This window comes from Saccopteryx bilineata, chromosome 3 (genome assembly GCF_036850765.1).
Source record: "Saccopteryx bilineata isolate mSacBil1 chromosome 3, mSacBil1_pri_phased_curated, whole genome shotgun sequence".
Taxonomy (NCBI): Eukaryota; Metazoa; Chordata; class Mammalia; order Chiroptera; family Emballonuridae; genus Saccopteryx; species Saccopteryx bilineata.
This window is the reverse complement of record NC_089492.1, coordinates 178970269-178988148: the sequence shown is the minus strand read 5'-3', so window position 1 is coordinate 178988148 and position 17880 is coordinate 178970269. Positions and strand designations below refer to the sequence as shown.

Genomic DNA, 17880 nt, shown 5'->3' with positions numbered 1-17880 from the left:
GTGATACCTTTACTTCTTCTTTTCCGATATGGATGCCTTTTATTTCTTTGTCTTGTCTGATTGCTGTGGCGAGAACCTCTAGTACCACATTAAATAAGAGTGGAGAGAGTGGACAACCCTGTCTTGTTCCTGATTTAAGGGGGAAAGCCTTCAGTTTAGTGCCATTTAATATGATGTTAGCTGATGGTTTATCATATATGGCCTTTATCATGTTGAGATATTTTCCTTCTATACCCATTTTGTTGAGAGTCTTAAACATAAAATTGTGTTGTATTTTATCGAAAGCCTTTTCTGCGTCTATTGATAAGATCATGTGGTTTTTGTTCTTTGTTTTGTTGATATGGTGTATTACATTAACCGTTTTACGTATGTTGAACCATCCTTGAGATTCTGGGATGAATCCCACTTGATCATGATGTATTATTTTTTTAATATGTTGTTGTATTCGATTTGCTAGTATTTTGTTTAGTATTTTAGCATCTGTATTCATTAGAGATATTGGTCTGTAGTTTTCTTTTTTTGTGCCATCCTTGCCTGGTTTTGGGATGAGGGTTATGTTGGCCTCATAAAATGTGTTTGGAAGTATTGCTTCTTCTTCAATTTTTTGGAAGACTTTGAGTAGAATAGGAACCAAGTCTTCTTTGAATGTTTGATAAAATTCGCTGGTATAGCCGTCAGGGCCTGGACTTTTATTTTTGGGGAGGTTTTTAATGGTTTTTTCTATTTCTTCTCTACTGATAGGTCTGTTTAGGCTTTCTGCTTCTTCTTGACTCAGTCTAGGAAGGTTGTATTGTTCTAGGAATTTATCCATTTCTTCTAGGTTGTTGAATTTAGTGGCATAAAGTTTTTCATAGTATTCTACAATAATTCTTTGTATATCTACAGTGTCCGTGGTGATTTCTCCTCTTTCATTTTGGATTTTGTTTATATGAGTTCTTTCTCTTTTTTCCTTGGTAAGTCTTGCCAAGGGTTTGTCAATTTTGTTGATCTTTTCAAAGAACCAGCTCCTTGTTCTATTAATTTTTTCTATAGTTTTTCTGTTCTCTAATTCATTTATTTCTGCTCTGATTTTTATTATTTCCTTACTTCGGCTGGTTTTGGGTTGTCTTTGTTCTTCTTTTTCTAGTTCCTTAAGGTGGGAAGTTAAGTGGTTCACTTGGGCTCTCTCTTGTTTGTTCATATATGCCTGGAGCGATATGAACTTCCCTCTTATCACTGCTTTTGCTGCATCCCATAGATTCTGATATGTCGTATTGTCATTTTCATTAGTCTGTATATATCTTTTGATCTCTGCACTTATTTCTTCTTTGACCCATTCATTTTTTAAAAGTATGTTGTTTAGTTTCCACATTTTTGTGGGATTTTTTTCCTCTTTTTTGCAGTTGAATTCTAGTTTCAAGGCTTTATGATCAGAAAATATGCTTGGTACAACTTCAATTTTTCTGAATTTGCTGATGTTGTTTTTGTGGCCCAACATATGGTCAATTCTTGAGAATGATCCATGTACACTGGAGAAAAATGTATACTCAGTCACTTTGGGATGAAATGTCCTGTAGATGTCTATCATATCCAGGTGCTCTAGTGTTTTGTTTAAGGCCACTATGTCTTTGTTGATTCTCTGTTTGGATGACCGATCTAGAGCCGTCAGCGGTGTATTGAGGTCTCCAAGTATGATTGTATTTTTGTCAGTTTTTGTTTTAAGATCAATAAGTAGCTGTCTTATATATTTTGGTGCTCCTTGGTTTGGTGCATATACATTAAGAATTGTTATGTCTTCTTGATTCAGTGTCCCCTTAGCCATTATGAAATGGCCATTTTTGTCTCTGAGTACTTTTCCTGTCTTGTAGTCAGCATTATCCGATATGAGTATTGCTACACCTGCTTTTTTTTGGATGTTATTTGCTTGGAGTATTGTTTTCTAGCCTTTCACTTTGAATTTGTTTTTATCCTTGTTACTTAGATGAGTTTCCTGTAGGCAGCATACAGTTGGATTTTCTTTTTTAATCCATTCTGCTACTCTGTGCCTTTTTATTAGTGAATTTTATATCTTGCTTTCTGTTAGTTTTGTGTCTTGTTTGATCCTTCTCTTTCGTTTTTCTATCTTTTGTTTTTATTTGGTTGTATTCCATACATCTTTCCTCTGTTGCTATCTTTTTTATCTCATGTGCTTCTGTGGTGGTTTTTTCAATGGTGGTTACCTTTGAGTAATGAAAAGGGTCCCTACCCTGTTCATTGTAGCGAACTATTTTGTGAGTACTTTTGCACTTCATCGTCCTTTGCTACTGTTAATCTCCATCTTCTCCCCCTCTTTCTTTTTGTTGTTGTCACAGTTTAAATTTCGTTTTATTGTGTTCTTCTTGGAGCTTTTACTTGTGGCTCTGTTTTTTTTTTTTGTTCTTTGTATCTGATTGGAGAACCCCCTTTAGTAATTCCTGGGGCGGGGCTTTTCTGATGATAAATTCCCTCATCTTTTCTGTATCTGTGAATGTTTTTATTTCTCCTTCGTATTTGAAGGATAGCTTTGATGGGTATAGTATTCGTGGCTGAAAGTTCCTCTCTTTCAGGACTTTAAATATTGGGGTCCACTCTCTTCTAGCTTGTAGAGTTTCTGCTGAGAAATCTGATGATAATCTAATGGGCCTTCCTTTATATGTTGTATTCTTCTTTTCCCTGGCTGCCTTGAGAATTTTTTCTTTGCTGTTGGTTTGTGTCAATTTCATTATGATATGCCTTGGAGTAGGTTTGTTGGGGTTAAGAAAACTTGGAGTTCTGTTTGCTTCTTGAACTTGAGGCTTTAGTTCTTTCCACAGGCTTGGGAAGTTCTCATCTATTATTTGTTTGAGTATGTTCTCCATTCCATTTTCTCTCTCTTCTCCCTCTGATATACCTATTATTCTTATGTTATTCTTTTTGATGGAGTCAGATAATTCTTGTAGGGCTATCTCATTTTTTTTAATTTTTGAGTCTCTTTCTTCTTCTCTCTGTTGTGCCTCAAGTTGCTTGTCTTCTATTTCACTAATCCTCTCTTCTATCTGACCTGTTCTATTAGCTAAGCTTGTTACTTCGTTTTTCAGCTCGTGAATTGAGTTTTTCATCTCTGTTTGATTTGTTTTTATAGTTTCAATTTCCTTGGACATATATTCTTTGTGTTCACTGAGTTGTTTTCTGAGCTCCCTATATTGCCTTTCTGTGTTTTCTTGTATATCTCGGAGGATTTTTAGGATTTCTATCTTGAATTCTCTGTCATTTAGCTCCAAGGTTTCCAATATATTAAATTTTTTCTCCATAGATTTTTCCTCATCTAGCTGTGTTACCTCTCTTTCTTTTGTATCCATGATATTCGATTTTCTCTTCCTTAATGGCATCTGAGGGTGGTTTTGTTGATAGTATTAATGAGATTTAATAAAGAATAAAAAGTTAAAAAAATAAAAAAAAATAAAAAATCGAAAAGAGTTGTTTTTTTTTAAAAAAAATTAATAATGGAATAAAGAAAAATAAAATAAAAAATTTTTAAAAAAGGAAATTATTCCCCCCCTCCTTTTTTCCTCTCCTCTCCTCTCCTCTCCCCTCTTTCTTGAGAAAATCTTGTGGTGGACTGTGAGTTATAACAAACAATGCCTGTGATGGAGGGCCTGAATTGGGGAAAAGTAATAAAGGGGCAAAAAAGAAAAAAAAAAAAAGAAAAAAGAAAAAAGAAAAAAAAAAGAGCGTATGGACCCACAAAAAGCAAATAAGGAAAAAATTTGGGTCAAGAATAAAATGATTTGCTTTTAGGTGTTGGTTGTCTAAGAGTTATGATGAGAGGAATAAGAGGAAAACGGAAAAATGGGGGGACAAATTAAAAACTTACTATTGTATTTAGTGGAACAAGAACTAGATAATATGGAGAGCCAGGGATGGGAGCACTGCTAGTGAGTTAAAAAGGTGAAGTAAAAACCCCCCAAAATGCCACAAACATAGGTTTGAGTCCCAGATAAGATAATTTGTTTGTTATTGAGGTTTGAATGAGAGGAGATGTAAAGGAGAAAGGAAGAAACTAATATAGAGGGAGAAAAGAAAGAGAGAGAGAGAAAAAAAAGAGGGAACCACTAAAAGAAGAAAAAAGAAAGGACAGAGAGAGAGAGTTAAGGGTTTTGGAGTGCAACCCTCATAGAGAGAAAGGAAGAGAAGAGAAAAGATAATGGGAGATGTAACACTTATGGGTAGTGTAGTTCAAGGAGAGGAGAGAGTAAGACCAGTAGAGAGTTAATCGGCCAAATTGGAGGAAGAAAAAAAAGTATCAAGAATGAAGATAAGAGAAACAAACGAACAAATATAATAAAATGTGATAGGTTATAAAGTCTGCAGATTATTCTTGATTTTGAGAGGTTATCTTCTTGCTTTTTCTTTTCTCTCCCTCTTCCTGGTCGGTGACTCTGTACCCTGGGTTCTGCCCCTTTGGCACGCTCAGGTAGAGGCTTGCAGTTGATAAGTCTCTATGGCAATGTCATGTATTGTGTTTTAGTCTCGTGGGAGTCGAGGCTCATTAGCATTTATAGGCTCCGACAGTGAGAGAGTCTGTGTTCCTGGAGCCTTTCTCCTAGTCTTTCCTTCCTCAATTAGTAGCCTGATAATCCAGCTATGGGGTTGCTGCTGCCTCTGCCTGGATAGTAAGAGGCTCAAAGAGCTGGCAACTCCCCACTCTATTTCCACTCAGAACAGGGCTCTGGGTAAGGCTCAGTCAGTCAGAGCTGCTAGCATAATCAGGCGGGCTTTCCGCCCACTCAAAGACCACTGGCTCTGCCACTCTGTCCGGTAACACAAGCGGGCGCCCACTTCTGGGGGGCGCTTGGAGGAAACTCTCACTCACTGTCTGCGACCAGGATATCCAGCCAGCAGTCTCACGCTCTGAGTGAAACCCCCAACCGCAGGGAAAAGTTGCAGCGTTGGAATTGAGTCTCGCTCCGTCCCCGTGTGCACCTTTTGCAATGCGCTGGGGCGGCTCGAGATTCCGCTTTGGCCCACACAAAGGCCCCTGACTCTGCCCCTCTCTGCGATAACACGGGCGCGCACTGCGGAGGCACTCGGAGGAATCGCTCACTCCTTATCTGCGCGCGCACACCAGGATATGAGGCCGGCCGCGGTTCCCTCTGAGTGAAACCCTCACCAGCACGGAAAATCTCCACCGTTGGAAGTAGTTCTCACTCCCTCCCGTGCGTGGCTTTCCCAGGGCGCTGGGGCTGCCCAGAGACTCTGTCCTCGGCCCACAGAAAGGCCTCTGACCCTGCCTCTCCGTGGGGCCACACGGGCACCCACTCTCGGGGCCTAGGAAGAAATTCTCGCCCACTAACTGCGCACCGACCAGGAGACCGGGTAAAATGGCCGCTCCGCTTGTCTTTCTTTCTTTGGGTTTGGCGCGAGTGTTAGCTTGTATTGCCCGGGTTGCCACAGGATCAGATTTTCCTCGGCTTGGATCTGTGTGCCACAGCCTGGTTCGGCCGTTTGTGCCGCGGCGGCCTGGATCTATTCACCCCCTTTGCCCGCCTCAGTTTCTATATTCACAGTTACCAGAGAAAGCCGCCCTGTTTAGGTTAGTGAGGAAGGCGGAGCATTTCTTACTCCCTTTTTCCTTCGGGGTTTGGTTATATATTTAGCCAATTTTTCACTCAATCATACCTTTGGGTGTATTGCGAAGCATCTGGAAGCTCCAAGTATAGGTTTTTCTGTTTCTGGTTGAAGATCTTGTTGAGTTTTGGGGGAGATTTATCGGTATCGCTTCCTACCCCGCCATTACTCTGACGTCATCTCCACACAGATCTAATTAATTTGTAAATATCTCTGGTCTTTGAACTATGTCTATTCCCAAATCTTGATTATAAAATTGGGTTAAAATTTCCAGAGTGTGTTGCACATAGATAAGATATTTGAAAGACATTCTTATTTTCAAGAGAGAGAAAATATCTTAAATTTCTGCTCTGGAAACTGGAGGCTGGTATATGTTACATTATGCTGAAAGATTGTGTTTCATCTGCTATAATTTAAGTTCTGGCCACTAACAGAGTTTGAAGGCAGATTGTATCGAAATACTCAGACAAGGGTGAAGCTCCTTCCTAAGGCCTGGATTAGGCACTTTGATGAAACAATTGGAAGCCCATTCAGGGTTGTTGTATTTACATCTATTTCAATTTGTAGTTAACAAAATATGTTTATGAAAAGGCACTATTTAGCCCCGGCTAATGGCACAGTGGATAGAGCAATGCCCTAGAGAGCCAAGGGTTGCAGATTCGAGCACTGCTCAGGGCATGTATGAGAAGCAATCAGTAGATGCATGACTAAGTGGAACAATGAGCTGATGCTTCTCTCTCTCTTTCTGTCTTCTTTTTCTTTCTCTCTCTCAAAAAAAAAAAAAAACAACAGAAAATATACAGAGTGGCTCTCAGCTCTAATTTGGGCAACATGGGCATTTTGTTTATTGTTGTTATTAAATCAGTTAAATTTTTCAGGATCTCCACTGGGAAATGTGAAATGGCAAAATCAATCCCTGTGTGTTGTTTAGTACTTCACTAGGTTCTATAAAAGATAGATTTGTACAACAGAGTGGACTGGTGAAAATATCTGTCTTAGGATCACTGCAGATACTGGCTTTTGATAGTTTATCTGGGAAGAGGGGAAAGAGTGCCCAACATCAGGGGTCCCCAAACTACGTACGGCCCCACGGGCCACATGCGGCCCCCTGAGGCCATTTATCCGGCCCCCACCACATTTCCGGAAAGGACACCTCTTTCATTGGTGGTCAGTGAGAGGAGCATAGTTCCCATTGAAATACTGGTCAGTTTGCTGATTTAAATTTACTTGTTCTTTATTTTAAATATTGTATTCGTTCCCATTTTGTTTTTTTACTTTAAAATAAGATATGTGCAGGCCCTGGCCCGTTGGCTCAGCAGTAGAGCGTCGGCCTGGCGTGCGGGGGACCCGGGTTCGATTCCCGGCCAGGGCACATGGGAGAAGCGCCCATTTGCTTCTCCACCCCCACCCCCCTCCTTCCTCTCTGTCTCTCTCTTCCCCTCCCGCAGCCAAGGCTCCATTGGAGCAAGGATGGCCCGGGCGCTGGGGATGGCTCCTTGGCCTCTGCCCCAGGCGCTAGAGTGGCTCTGGTCGTGGCGGAGCGACGCCCCGGAGGGGCAGAGCGTCGCCCCCTGGTGGGCAGAGCGTCGCCCCTGGTGGGCGTGCCAGGTGGATCCCGGTCGGGCACATGCGGGAGTCTGTCTGACTGTCTCTCCCCGTTTCCAGCTTCAGAAAAATACAAAAAAAAAAAAAAAAGAAAAGAAAAAGAAAAAGAATACATAAAATAAGATATGTGCAGTGTGCATAGTGATTTGTTCATAGTTTTTTTTTTAGTCCAGCCCTCCAATGGTCTGAGGGACAGTGAACTGGCCCTCTGTGTAAAAAGTTTGGGGACCCCTGCCCAACATGGTCTTTAACTTCAATAGGAACTGTGATCCCTGAAAGATAAGCATCAAGTAAGTTCTCCTTTTCCTCTGGGATGTGTAACAACAACAACAAAACAAAACAAATGAGACCCTGTCTGATATCAGAATTATTATTATATAATAATATAATACATTATTTGTAAAGACTTTTCCTGGGTGGACTCACTCCATAGGTCTATGTGGCAGTAACTGTGGAAGGACAGATGGAGAGAGAAAGAGAAAAGCCCAGTGGCTGTCGGGCTTTCTCCTTGTGCAGATTCATATTTCAGATCCATTGAGTTTTTGTTTGCTTATTTTGTTTGTTCAGTTGGTTGATTTTTCCTACCTTCCCATGTAGTCTGGAGCCACAGAATTAATTAATTCTCAACACAACAAACTGATGTTGGTTTAGCTGAGTAATCGTGTTATGTAAACGCAATGGCAGGAACTATGTGAGGCCACCTTGAACAGGAGAGGCTCTCTGTTTGAACTCAGAACATGAGCACTCTGGGGCCATTGTAAGGTAGCTATTGTGATTTCTACTAGCCTCTGAAGGGCTTCAAATGTTGGAACACTCCTAGAAAGTGGTCAAATGTCCTTTATTGTAAAAATATCAAGGGTTCATACAGTGTCCTACTTTTTATTCTATTTTCTTATTTCATAAAGGAATGTTTTCTGTTTAGTTCCTGGAAACCTAATTTAGAGCCAAAAGGGACCTCCCTCCTTCAAACTGCAGCTCTTTGAGGTCTGTTGCCTACTTTTTTAATATTTCTAGGCCCACCTATTTAACCATTTTTACTAATGCTGTCCTAGCCAGTGTTTAATCAAACTTCACCTGGGCAATAATCATTTTAACTGGCTGCCTTGTTTTGTTCCTTCCTTCCTTCAGTTCTTGCCACTGAACTAGCTCAAGAGTGATCTTTCTAAAAAACACAATTGATCAGATATTTTACTTCCATATATGACACTCCTACAAAGGATAACTGTTGCATTCACAATTAAACCAAACTCTTTCACTTGTCACAATAGACTTCCCTCCCCCCACCTCAGCATCTACCACTTCTATTACAATGGAATAATTCAAGTTCATGGACACACACTTGTAAGGCCAGTAGCCACGGCCACCATTACAGCTGCCTGGCCCATGCAGGTTCACATTTGATTCGGACAGATGGTAATGAAACAATGGAACCAAGAACTGGTGGGCCATTAGCTTTTGTAATGCCAGTAGCCACAACCACCATCACAGCCGCCTGGCCCATGCAGGTTCACATTTGATTCAGACAGATGATAATGAAACAACGGAACCAAGAACTGGAGGGCCATTACCTTTAATCTTAGCTTGCACTCAGCAGGCAAGTAAAAACACACACTGCACTCCAAAACCCACTCATTCAGTGCTCACAAAGCTACTGATTTATCCGAGTTTCCCAGAATCAAAGGTTTCTAGCTCACTAGCCTTATTCACCTCTGTTTTCCATCTCCTTCTCTCTACACAAACTCTGCACAAACTGGCTTCTCCCTCAGCACTCCGCCATCTTGGCTGCTTCTCCTCTCCTCCATGTGGCCTTTCTCTGCTCTCCTTTCTCTGCTCTCTCCTCTAATGCTAATCTCAGGAACCAAGAGAGAGCAAGCTCCTGGTCTGCCCCACTTTATAGTATAGAAATCAAAACCTTTAATCCAATATACAAACAAGGAAGTCTCTGATACAAAGTCACTTATCTGAGGCATAACAAGATTCCTCATGAGAGAGCACCACCCCACATCAAAAAGGGTGGGAAAGGCTTAGTCTTAAAACTAAGCCTTAAGCTGTAAGAATCCTGCCTGCTTACAGCCTGTCCCCCCACATCCAATGCAAACTATAAGTGAGCAAACATATATATCATTATTTACAAATTTATTTGACCAACAGCTTTAATCCTAGTTTGCACCTGGTGGGCAAGAAATACACACAAGTGGGAAAACACTTTCGTTTCTATTCAGGGCTCCCAAAGCCATTGACTTATTCAGGTTTCCTAGAATCAAAGGTTTCTAGCTCACCAGCCTTATTCACCTCTATTTCCCATTTCCTCCTCTCTGCACAAACTGGCTTCTCCTTTAGCACTCCACCATCTTGGCTGTTTTTACTCTCCTCTACATGGCCTTTCTCTGCTCTCCCCCAGCATGGGCTCCTCTGCCCCATTTTATAATGTAGAAATTAAAACCTTTAATCCACTATACAAACAAGGAAGTCTTTGATACAAAGTCACTTAGGGTGGTAAAGGTTTAGTTTTAAAACTAAGTCCTTAGGCTATAACAACCCTGCCTGCTTACAGCCTGTCCCCCACACCCAATGCAAATTATAAGTGAGCAAACATATACCACATATTTACAAACTTATTTGACCAACAACACTATTGTTTCATACTTCTTGTGTGTGCTTTTTCTTGTGTCTAGAATGACCTTTCCTCTTTGCTCACTAGAAATTCACTTATTAAGACCCAATTCAAACCTTCTCCTTTTAGACACCTTTTGCTACACCCAGAAAGATACAAACTTGTATCAGTGTAACAGGGCTGTGCTACAAAGGGCAGGAATTGGAGGGTGAACTACACCCAGAACCTTTTGCTACACCCAGAAAGATACAAACTTGTATCAGTGTAACAGGGCTGTGCTACAAAGGGCAGGAATTGGAGGGTGAACTACTGAAGAAAAAAAGTACCCCACATCCCAGGGTCATAAAAAGTAAAATCACAGACAGAAAGAAGAGCCAGAAGACAGTATTCTGTAGAACATTCTTAGCTTCTTATCTCTTCTGAGGATACTGAAGAGACTTCCTCTGGTATGCATCTTAGAGAAGAGGGGTTGGCTGATAACATCTAGAAGCTTCTATTGAATGAGAAGTGGGAAAATTGCAAACCAAGCAGTGAAAGAGAAACCATCACTGGGAAAGAGATGTTGGAGGAGATACCAGAAAAGTTTTCCTGAACATATTTAGTATTTAAATAAACTTCTTCTAAAAAGAAGTGCCAGTCCTTTAAATTGAATTAATTAAGCACTTTTTTTTTCTTCTTTCTCTGTATAACTGTAAAACATTTAGCACCAGCCAGCATTTTGGAGTCAGTGGTTTACTAAATCACATATAGCCCCTTTCACACTGTGCTTTGACCTATTTACAAGCAGTGAAACTGTGTGTGGTAGGAGGAAATAGACATCCTAAAAAGGAGAAGGTGAGACTGTAAATTGGTGCAGGATTTATGGAGGGCCCTCTGGAAAGAGGTATTGATATAAAATGTGCATATCCTTTGATCTGGCATGTCCACATCTAAGAACTTATCCTCTTGGGATGACTGGGTGAATTAAGGCTGATGCATATGCACAGATATTATGCCAACACTGTTGATTATAATGATAACTTAGAAACAACCTCGATGTCCTTCAGTAGGATTTGATTCAATAAATTGTGATACAGTTACATAATGTGTTACAACGCAATAAGAGAAATAACTATTCCCCAACATTAAACATGATTAATTACTTTTACAACTCTTATTTTTTTAACCAGCAAAAACAATGAAGCTAGTTCTGTTTTTAAAATATTTTTTTACATGGCATTATCTTTACTTTTCAATTCGATGTTTATGAACTTGTTAATTTTTGTATCTTTCAGAACGCTGAGTATAACAGCTTATATTTGATAGATTCATAGTAGATATCACAGTTTACTTTTGAATAACACGGGGGTTAGGGAGCCAGTACCCCCCACAGTAAAAAAATCTGTGTATAATTTTTAACTTTCCCAAAACTTGATTACAGTCATCCCTTGGTATCTATGAGGGATTAGTTCCAGGACAACCACCCTCCTCCGCCCCGCAGATACTAAAATCTGAATATACTCTAGTCTCATATAAAATGGTGCAGAATAATGCATAGACCCAGCCCTCTGAATCTGTGCATTTCCAACTGTGAATTGAAAATACTGTTTTTCATCCATGGTTGGTTGAATTCATCATTGCGAAACCCACATATACAGAGAGAGCTGACTGTATTGAAAAAAATTCTGTGTATAAGTGGATCATACCTGTGTTGTTTAAGGTTCAACTGCATATTACTTTCCATTGCCATTATAACAAATTAACATAAATTTAGTGGATTAAAGCAACATAATTTTATTCTCACGGTATAGGAGGTCAGAAGTACAAAATCAATTCCAGTGGGCTAAAGTCAAGAGATTAGTTAGCAGGCCTGGTTTCTTTCAGAGACACTGTGAAGTGAACTTGTTCTTGCCTTTTGCAGCTTCTAGGGCTGCCTTCCTCACATTCCTTGGCTAGTGACCCTTCCCACCTTCATTGCCAGGACTGTAGCATCTTATAATGTGCTCTCTGCTTCCATTGTCACATTCCCTTCTCCTCTGTGGTCAAGTCTCCCTCTGCCTTCCTCTTATTAGGACCCTTGTGATTACATTTCAGGTCCACCTGGACAATCCAGGACAATCTCGCCATCTCAAGATCTTTAATTTAATCACACCTGCAAAGTCCCTCCTGCCCTGTAAGGGAGCGTCTGCAGGTCACAGGGAATACTGAGCCTAGATGCTAGTAAGCTAAACATTCACTGAGCAAATCTTGTGGCATTGTTTTCATTTTCCAAGGAACCATTGTATAAGAAACCTTGACTCACAAAACATTTCCGTTTTCACAGGCTGAAGTAGATGTGACTCATTTTGGGGAGAACTGCAGACCTCCGATTGAGGCTGCATCACACAAGGACACTGTAGACAGCCCCAAAGGCCTGGAAGAACAGGTCCAGTTGGAAAGCTTACCTGGAACTATTCCAGAAAGTTCTCTGCCTCCTAATGGAAGAAACAAAAGAACAAATTTAGGTAAAAACCCCTATTCATGTTAATCTCCATAAAATGCTATTTCTCTAAACATATTTCATAATATGTGTTTGGTGGCCCCTTTATCACAGCTTTGTGGGCCAGGGAGTGCTCCAAATGTCGAGGAGCATTTAGAATTTAGCCTATCTCTGAGATATTAGAATTTAGCCTTAAGCTTTCAGTATGTGAGTAAATAATGCTAACTATTAATCTTCTGGTCATGAAATAATTAAACCATCATATTTTTCCCCTTTAAGAACCTTATTGGTGGTTAGTAATAGGCCTTAGGAATAGAAGTTGCATGGATTTGGTTAGATTCCTTTAAACTTCCCCTATGTTAGCATTTTTCCAAGGGAAAATTCTACGTTTGAAAAAATAAATAAAACCTGCATCAAACTGTTTTTCTTGTCTCTCCTCATCCAAAGTATCAACAACCATACAATGAAAGAACCTTTCGAAAACAGAATTATGACCTAGTGTGCCCTTTGAAACTATTTCCAAATATTTTTCCTATATTGTGTTTTTGCTTTATTCAGCTACCTCCTGATGTTACTGTAAGAGCTCTTATTTATATTTTATCAGCCTTTGAAACAAATTGAACTTAACAGAGTGCAAGGAAAAGTACTCTCTTTTATTTGGGGCAAAAGCTTTCATTTCATTCTTCATCACTATAGATTTTCCCCTCAGTACAAGTTAGAAATAAAAAACAGGTTATAAAAATGAGATTTTTTTTCTTGGACTTACATGCACACTGAGGTAGTCATAAATTTCTTATTCATCCTCAATTTGTGCTTCTGATTGGTGCAGATGGAACCTCTGAGAATGAGGTATGAGACAGGATGCAGCACAGTGGCAGCACCCTCCTCTCTGTGTGTGTTGGACCAGCACACAGATTTTATTTTCTCTCTGAAAATTCTGTTGGTGGAAATCCCTCCTACACTGCAGTATGAATGCTCAATATCTGTAGGGCAGTGGTCCCCAACCTTTTTTGGGCCACGGACCGGTTTAACGTCAGAAAATATTTTCACAGACCGGCCTTTAGGGTGGGACGGATAAATGTATCATGTAACTGAGACAAGCATCAAGAGTGAGTCTTAGACGGATGTAACAGAGGAAATCTGGTCATTTTTTAAAAAATATCGTTCAGACTTAAATATAAATAAAATGGAAATAATGTAAGTTATTTATTCTTTCTCTGCGGACCAGTACCAAATGGCCCACGGACCGGTACTGGTCCGCGGCCTGGGGGTTGGGGACCACTGCTGTAGGGTAAACAGACTAGAGATTGCTGGGTGGACAGGGACCGGTGTGCCCTGGGACACTCAGCCCTGCCAGCCTGCACTGTTGATAGCAGGAAGGGAAGACCACAGGTGAACAAGGCAGTGCTCTCACAGACCAACTTGGGGAGGCAGTGAGCTACCAAAGCAGATGCTTCCCAAATGCTCTGAAAATTAGTTTTCAAGACAACTTTTACCACAGAAGGAATAAGAGCGAATGCCTTGAGCTTTATATTTTTTTCTCCACTAAATTTCCCCTCCATCTGCTATCTGCGTCTCTGCTCTTCACATCTACATAGTGTATTTGTTAAACATTTCAAGCTTCACATGAACATTTCCCAAGTATTTCCTTGTGAGAAAAAAAAGCTTCTTATTTTGAATAACTTCAGATGGAAGAAAAGTTGCAAAAAGCAAAGAATGCCTATATTCTTTCATCCATTTCCCCAAATGTGAACACTGAACCCCATATTCATTTGCATAGTCTTCTCTCCCCCTCTCATATACAAGTTACAGACATAATGATACTTAATTCCTAAATATACCAGCACATATTTGCTATAAACAAAGACATTCTGTACACAATCCCAGCAGCACAAGGCTCTGAATCAGGAAGTGACCATTGATGCATTGCTATAATGTCATGTACAAATCGTATTCAGGTTTTGTCACAGATGTCCATTAAAAATACATTTCTGGGCCCTGGCCGGTTGGCTCAGCAGTAGAGCGTCGGCCTGGCATGCGGGGAACCTGGGTTTGATTCCCAGCCAGGGCACATAGGAGAAGAGCCCATTTGCTTCTCCATCCCCCCCCTCCTTCCTCTCTGTCTCTCTCTTCCCCTCCCACAGCCGAGGCTCCATTGGAGCAAAGATGGCCCAGGCGCTGGGGATGGCTCCTTGGCCTCTGCCCCAGGCGCTAGAGTGGCTCTGGTCGCGGCAGAGCGATGCCCTGGAGGGGCAGAGCATCACCCCCTGGTGGGCAGAGCTTCACCCCTGGTGGGCGTGCCGGGTGGATCCCGGTCGGGCGCATGCGGGAGTCTGTCTGACTGTCTCCCCCCGTTTCCAGCTTCAGGAAAAAAATAAATAAATAAATAAAAAATACATTTCTGGTTCAAGAGCTAATTCAGGATCATGTCTTTAATATAGTTATCAGTGGTATTAGTCTCCTTTAATCTTGGAACTATACCTCTTCTTTTCTTTGTCTTTTATAACCTTGATGTATTTGGAGAGATAGACCATTTATTTTGTAGAATGTTCTCAGTTTGGGTTTGTCTTAAATTTCCTCATGATTAGGTCCAGGTTATGCTTTTTTAGCAAGAATACCAAAAATTCTATTGTATTCTGCTTAGTACATCAAATCAGGAGGTATGTGATATCTAAATTGGACTTTTATTGTATGTTTTTTGGGGGGGATTGCAAAATATGTTTAATATAATAAAATTTATCAGTCTTTTATTAAATCTAGATTTTGAGTCACTTAGAAAGCTTTTTCCTACACTAAGGTTAAAGACAAATTTACCCACATTTTCTTGTCTGATTCACTTTTTTATTCTTATGCTTATGAAGAATTTCTAATGGCAGGAGAATATGTTAATGTATATGTTTCATTGCATAAGAAACAAACTTATATGTTCAGTGTGATGGCACATTTCTAAAAATAAAATTTAATTTTATATACTAACAATGGTAATCTCTGAATGGTAAGAGAATGGACATTTTTATTATTTTTTTATTTTTTTCTATATTCCCAAGTTTATGATGTATTACTTTTCTAATCAGAAAGAAGTACAATGTTATTTTTAAAAATTTCTCCAATATTCTTCAATGTCCCAAGGAATTATGAAAATTAGTCAAAATTGTTGACATAGTCCAAGGATTTCTGTGTAGGTTAGCTACTATAAATGTCAAACCAGATGCTTTAATGGAATCGGAAAGAGTGGATCGAAATGGTCAAAATCATTTTATTGTGTTAGTGACAGGTATCCACGATGACATTCTTTTTAAAACATCCTGATGGAGAAGTGAACTGTGACCCATGGGAGCCATGTGCCTGGCACGTTTGGGAAGAGTACAGTGAAGTGGTGAAGAACATGGCTGTTGAAGTCAAACAGACTTAGGTTTAAATCCTAGTTAACTTATTACCCTTGTCACCTGGAGAAAGTTAATTAGCCTATCTCAAATCAGTTTGTTTATTTATTTAAAAGGGATTATAATGCCTATCTTACAGAGTTAATGCTTGCTTTAAATGTTATAAAACATATAAAGTAATTAATGTAGTGCCAGGTTAGAAATTTTCATGGAAAGACTCCATCCACTAGCTGGAGTAGTCTGGTTACTATCCAGACTTCCTGATGATTACAGAATAGAAGATAGCTCATTTCTGAAGACTCCCCTTTGCATTTTTATTTTACAATGTGGAGTTGTATAAAAAAAGGGATTCTTGCTTGTTTTTTTATATAATTGAGTGATTTATGGGGGGGGGTCTCAGTGCAGTTTATAAAGGCTTCCCTATAGACTGTTTCAGTGCTGTTTTTAGAATCACTAATAAAAATTAGCTGATGCCACTTGACTTCAATTTCAGTTTGGTTCAAAGACTCTTCAAAAAGGCATATTTTTACTTATGTAGATTTAGCAGATGGTGCAATTGCAAGTGCAAGGTTGCAGAACTAGAAGTCTCTTGGCAACACCACTTTGTTTGTCCTTTGTATACAAAGCATAGAAACCAACTGCAACTCAGAAGATCACCAAAAGAATATCTCAGTCTGAGCTGTGGTTTTAGCTTCATAATTAGTGTGGAGTGCCCATGTAGTTGTACCCAAGTGTACAAGTGTTGTTACAACAAAAAAATAGTACACATCAGCATATAAAAGACTTTTTGTTATGTTAATATGGGGTCTGCTCAGTAAACAGTATATCATGTTGATGTGTATCCTCTGTTAGAACATTAAGAATTTGAACTTCAAAGGATTCAAACATTTATAAAAGAAACAGATATTGAGGTAAGACTGTGGAGTATAAGATTTAATGAAGTAGCATGATTTATACGGCACCTATCCAACATGTGATTGTCAGTATCTCAAAGCTTAAATTTCGCTTTCTTTTTTCTTTTATCTCGGAAGACTTGGCAGCCAATAGATTAATCTATAAACACCAGCCTCTAGAAATTGGAGAGTGACAAAAGTCATCAGACATCCTAGAGGAATTAATTGTTCAAGGAATAATACAGAGCCACAGCAAAGTATCTAGAAATGGAGAATCGTACAATGTCATGGCAAGTAATTTTGTAATTAGCATTAATTTACAGTTTAAAATGATTGATCATGAGTTATTTCCAGTATATTCATCTTGGAGTCACAATACAGACTGTATTTATTTAAGCCAGTTTTGTCTCCCATTAATGTCTTTACCTCTTTGCACACCATCCTTCTCTGTGGATTCACAGTTGCCCTAATCATTAATGATTAATGAATCCAATAAAACATATCTTTGGTTTTACTCAATTTGAGATGCAAATAAACCCCATTAAATAACATGCCTAATTTTTCAGCAGTTTTTATTAAGTGTTGCCTATGTACTAGGAACCGTGAATATAAAACTGAACTCTGACTTATGCAATAAGAAAACAGGCCTAAATATCACACATTTAAATACACCCTCTAAGGTCAAATATGAGGAAATAAATATAGCTGTAGAAATTACTTTACTCTTACTTTTCTTTGTTGATTCATCCCGACTAATCCATTACTGCTTTTCCTTCGTGTGAGTAATATTTTTTACTCTGATTTTAACTAAATGTGGCCAAAATCTTGAGGTCTTAATTTGTTAATAAGTTCTGTGTAAACTTGTGAAGAAGATGATAGGTTTTGTTATTGTTTTTGTTATTTTGTTTTGTTTTCTTGTTTATTTTTTAAGCCAGTATACCAAGGCAGCACTAGTAGTCCTAAAGCATAGGCAGAAAAAAGAAGAAATTAAAAAAAAACAAAAAACAAAAAAACAAGAAGAAGAAGCCTGACCAGGTGGTGATGCAGTGGATAGAGCATTGGACTGGGATGCGGAGGACCCAGGGTCAAACCCTGAGGTTGCCAACTTGAGTGCAGGCTCATTCGGCTTGAGCACAGGATCGCTGGCTAGAGTGTGGAATCATAGACATGACCCCATGGTCGCTGGTTTGAGCCCAAAGGTCGCTGGCTTGAAGCCTATGGTTGCTGGCTTGAGCCAGGGGTTACTCGCTCTACTGTAGCCCCCTGTCAAAGCACATATGAGAAAACAATCAGTGAACAACTAAGGAGACTAAGGAGCCACAA

The 17880-nt window shown here is 39.6% G+C and overlaps 1 protein-coding gene across 1 annotated transcript in view; it reads left to right on the top strand.

Moving 5' to 3' along the window:
- STMND1 (stathmin domain containing 1) overlaps positions 1–17880 on the top strand; it is a 33956-nt gene that overhangs the window by 6651 nt on the left and 9425 nt on the right. Inside the window, 2 exon segments of the mRNA XM_066264919.1 lie at positions 12126–12306; positions 16696–16847. Coding sequence (XP_066121016.1) covers positions 12126–12306; positions 16696–16847 — 333 coding nt within the window.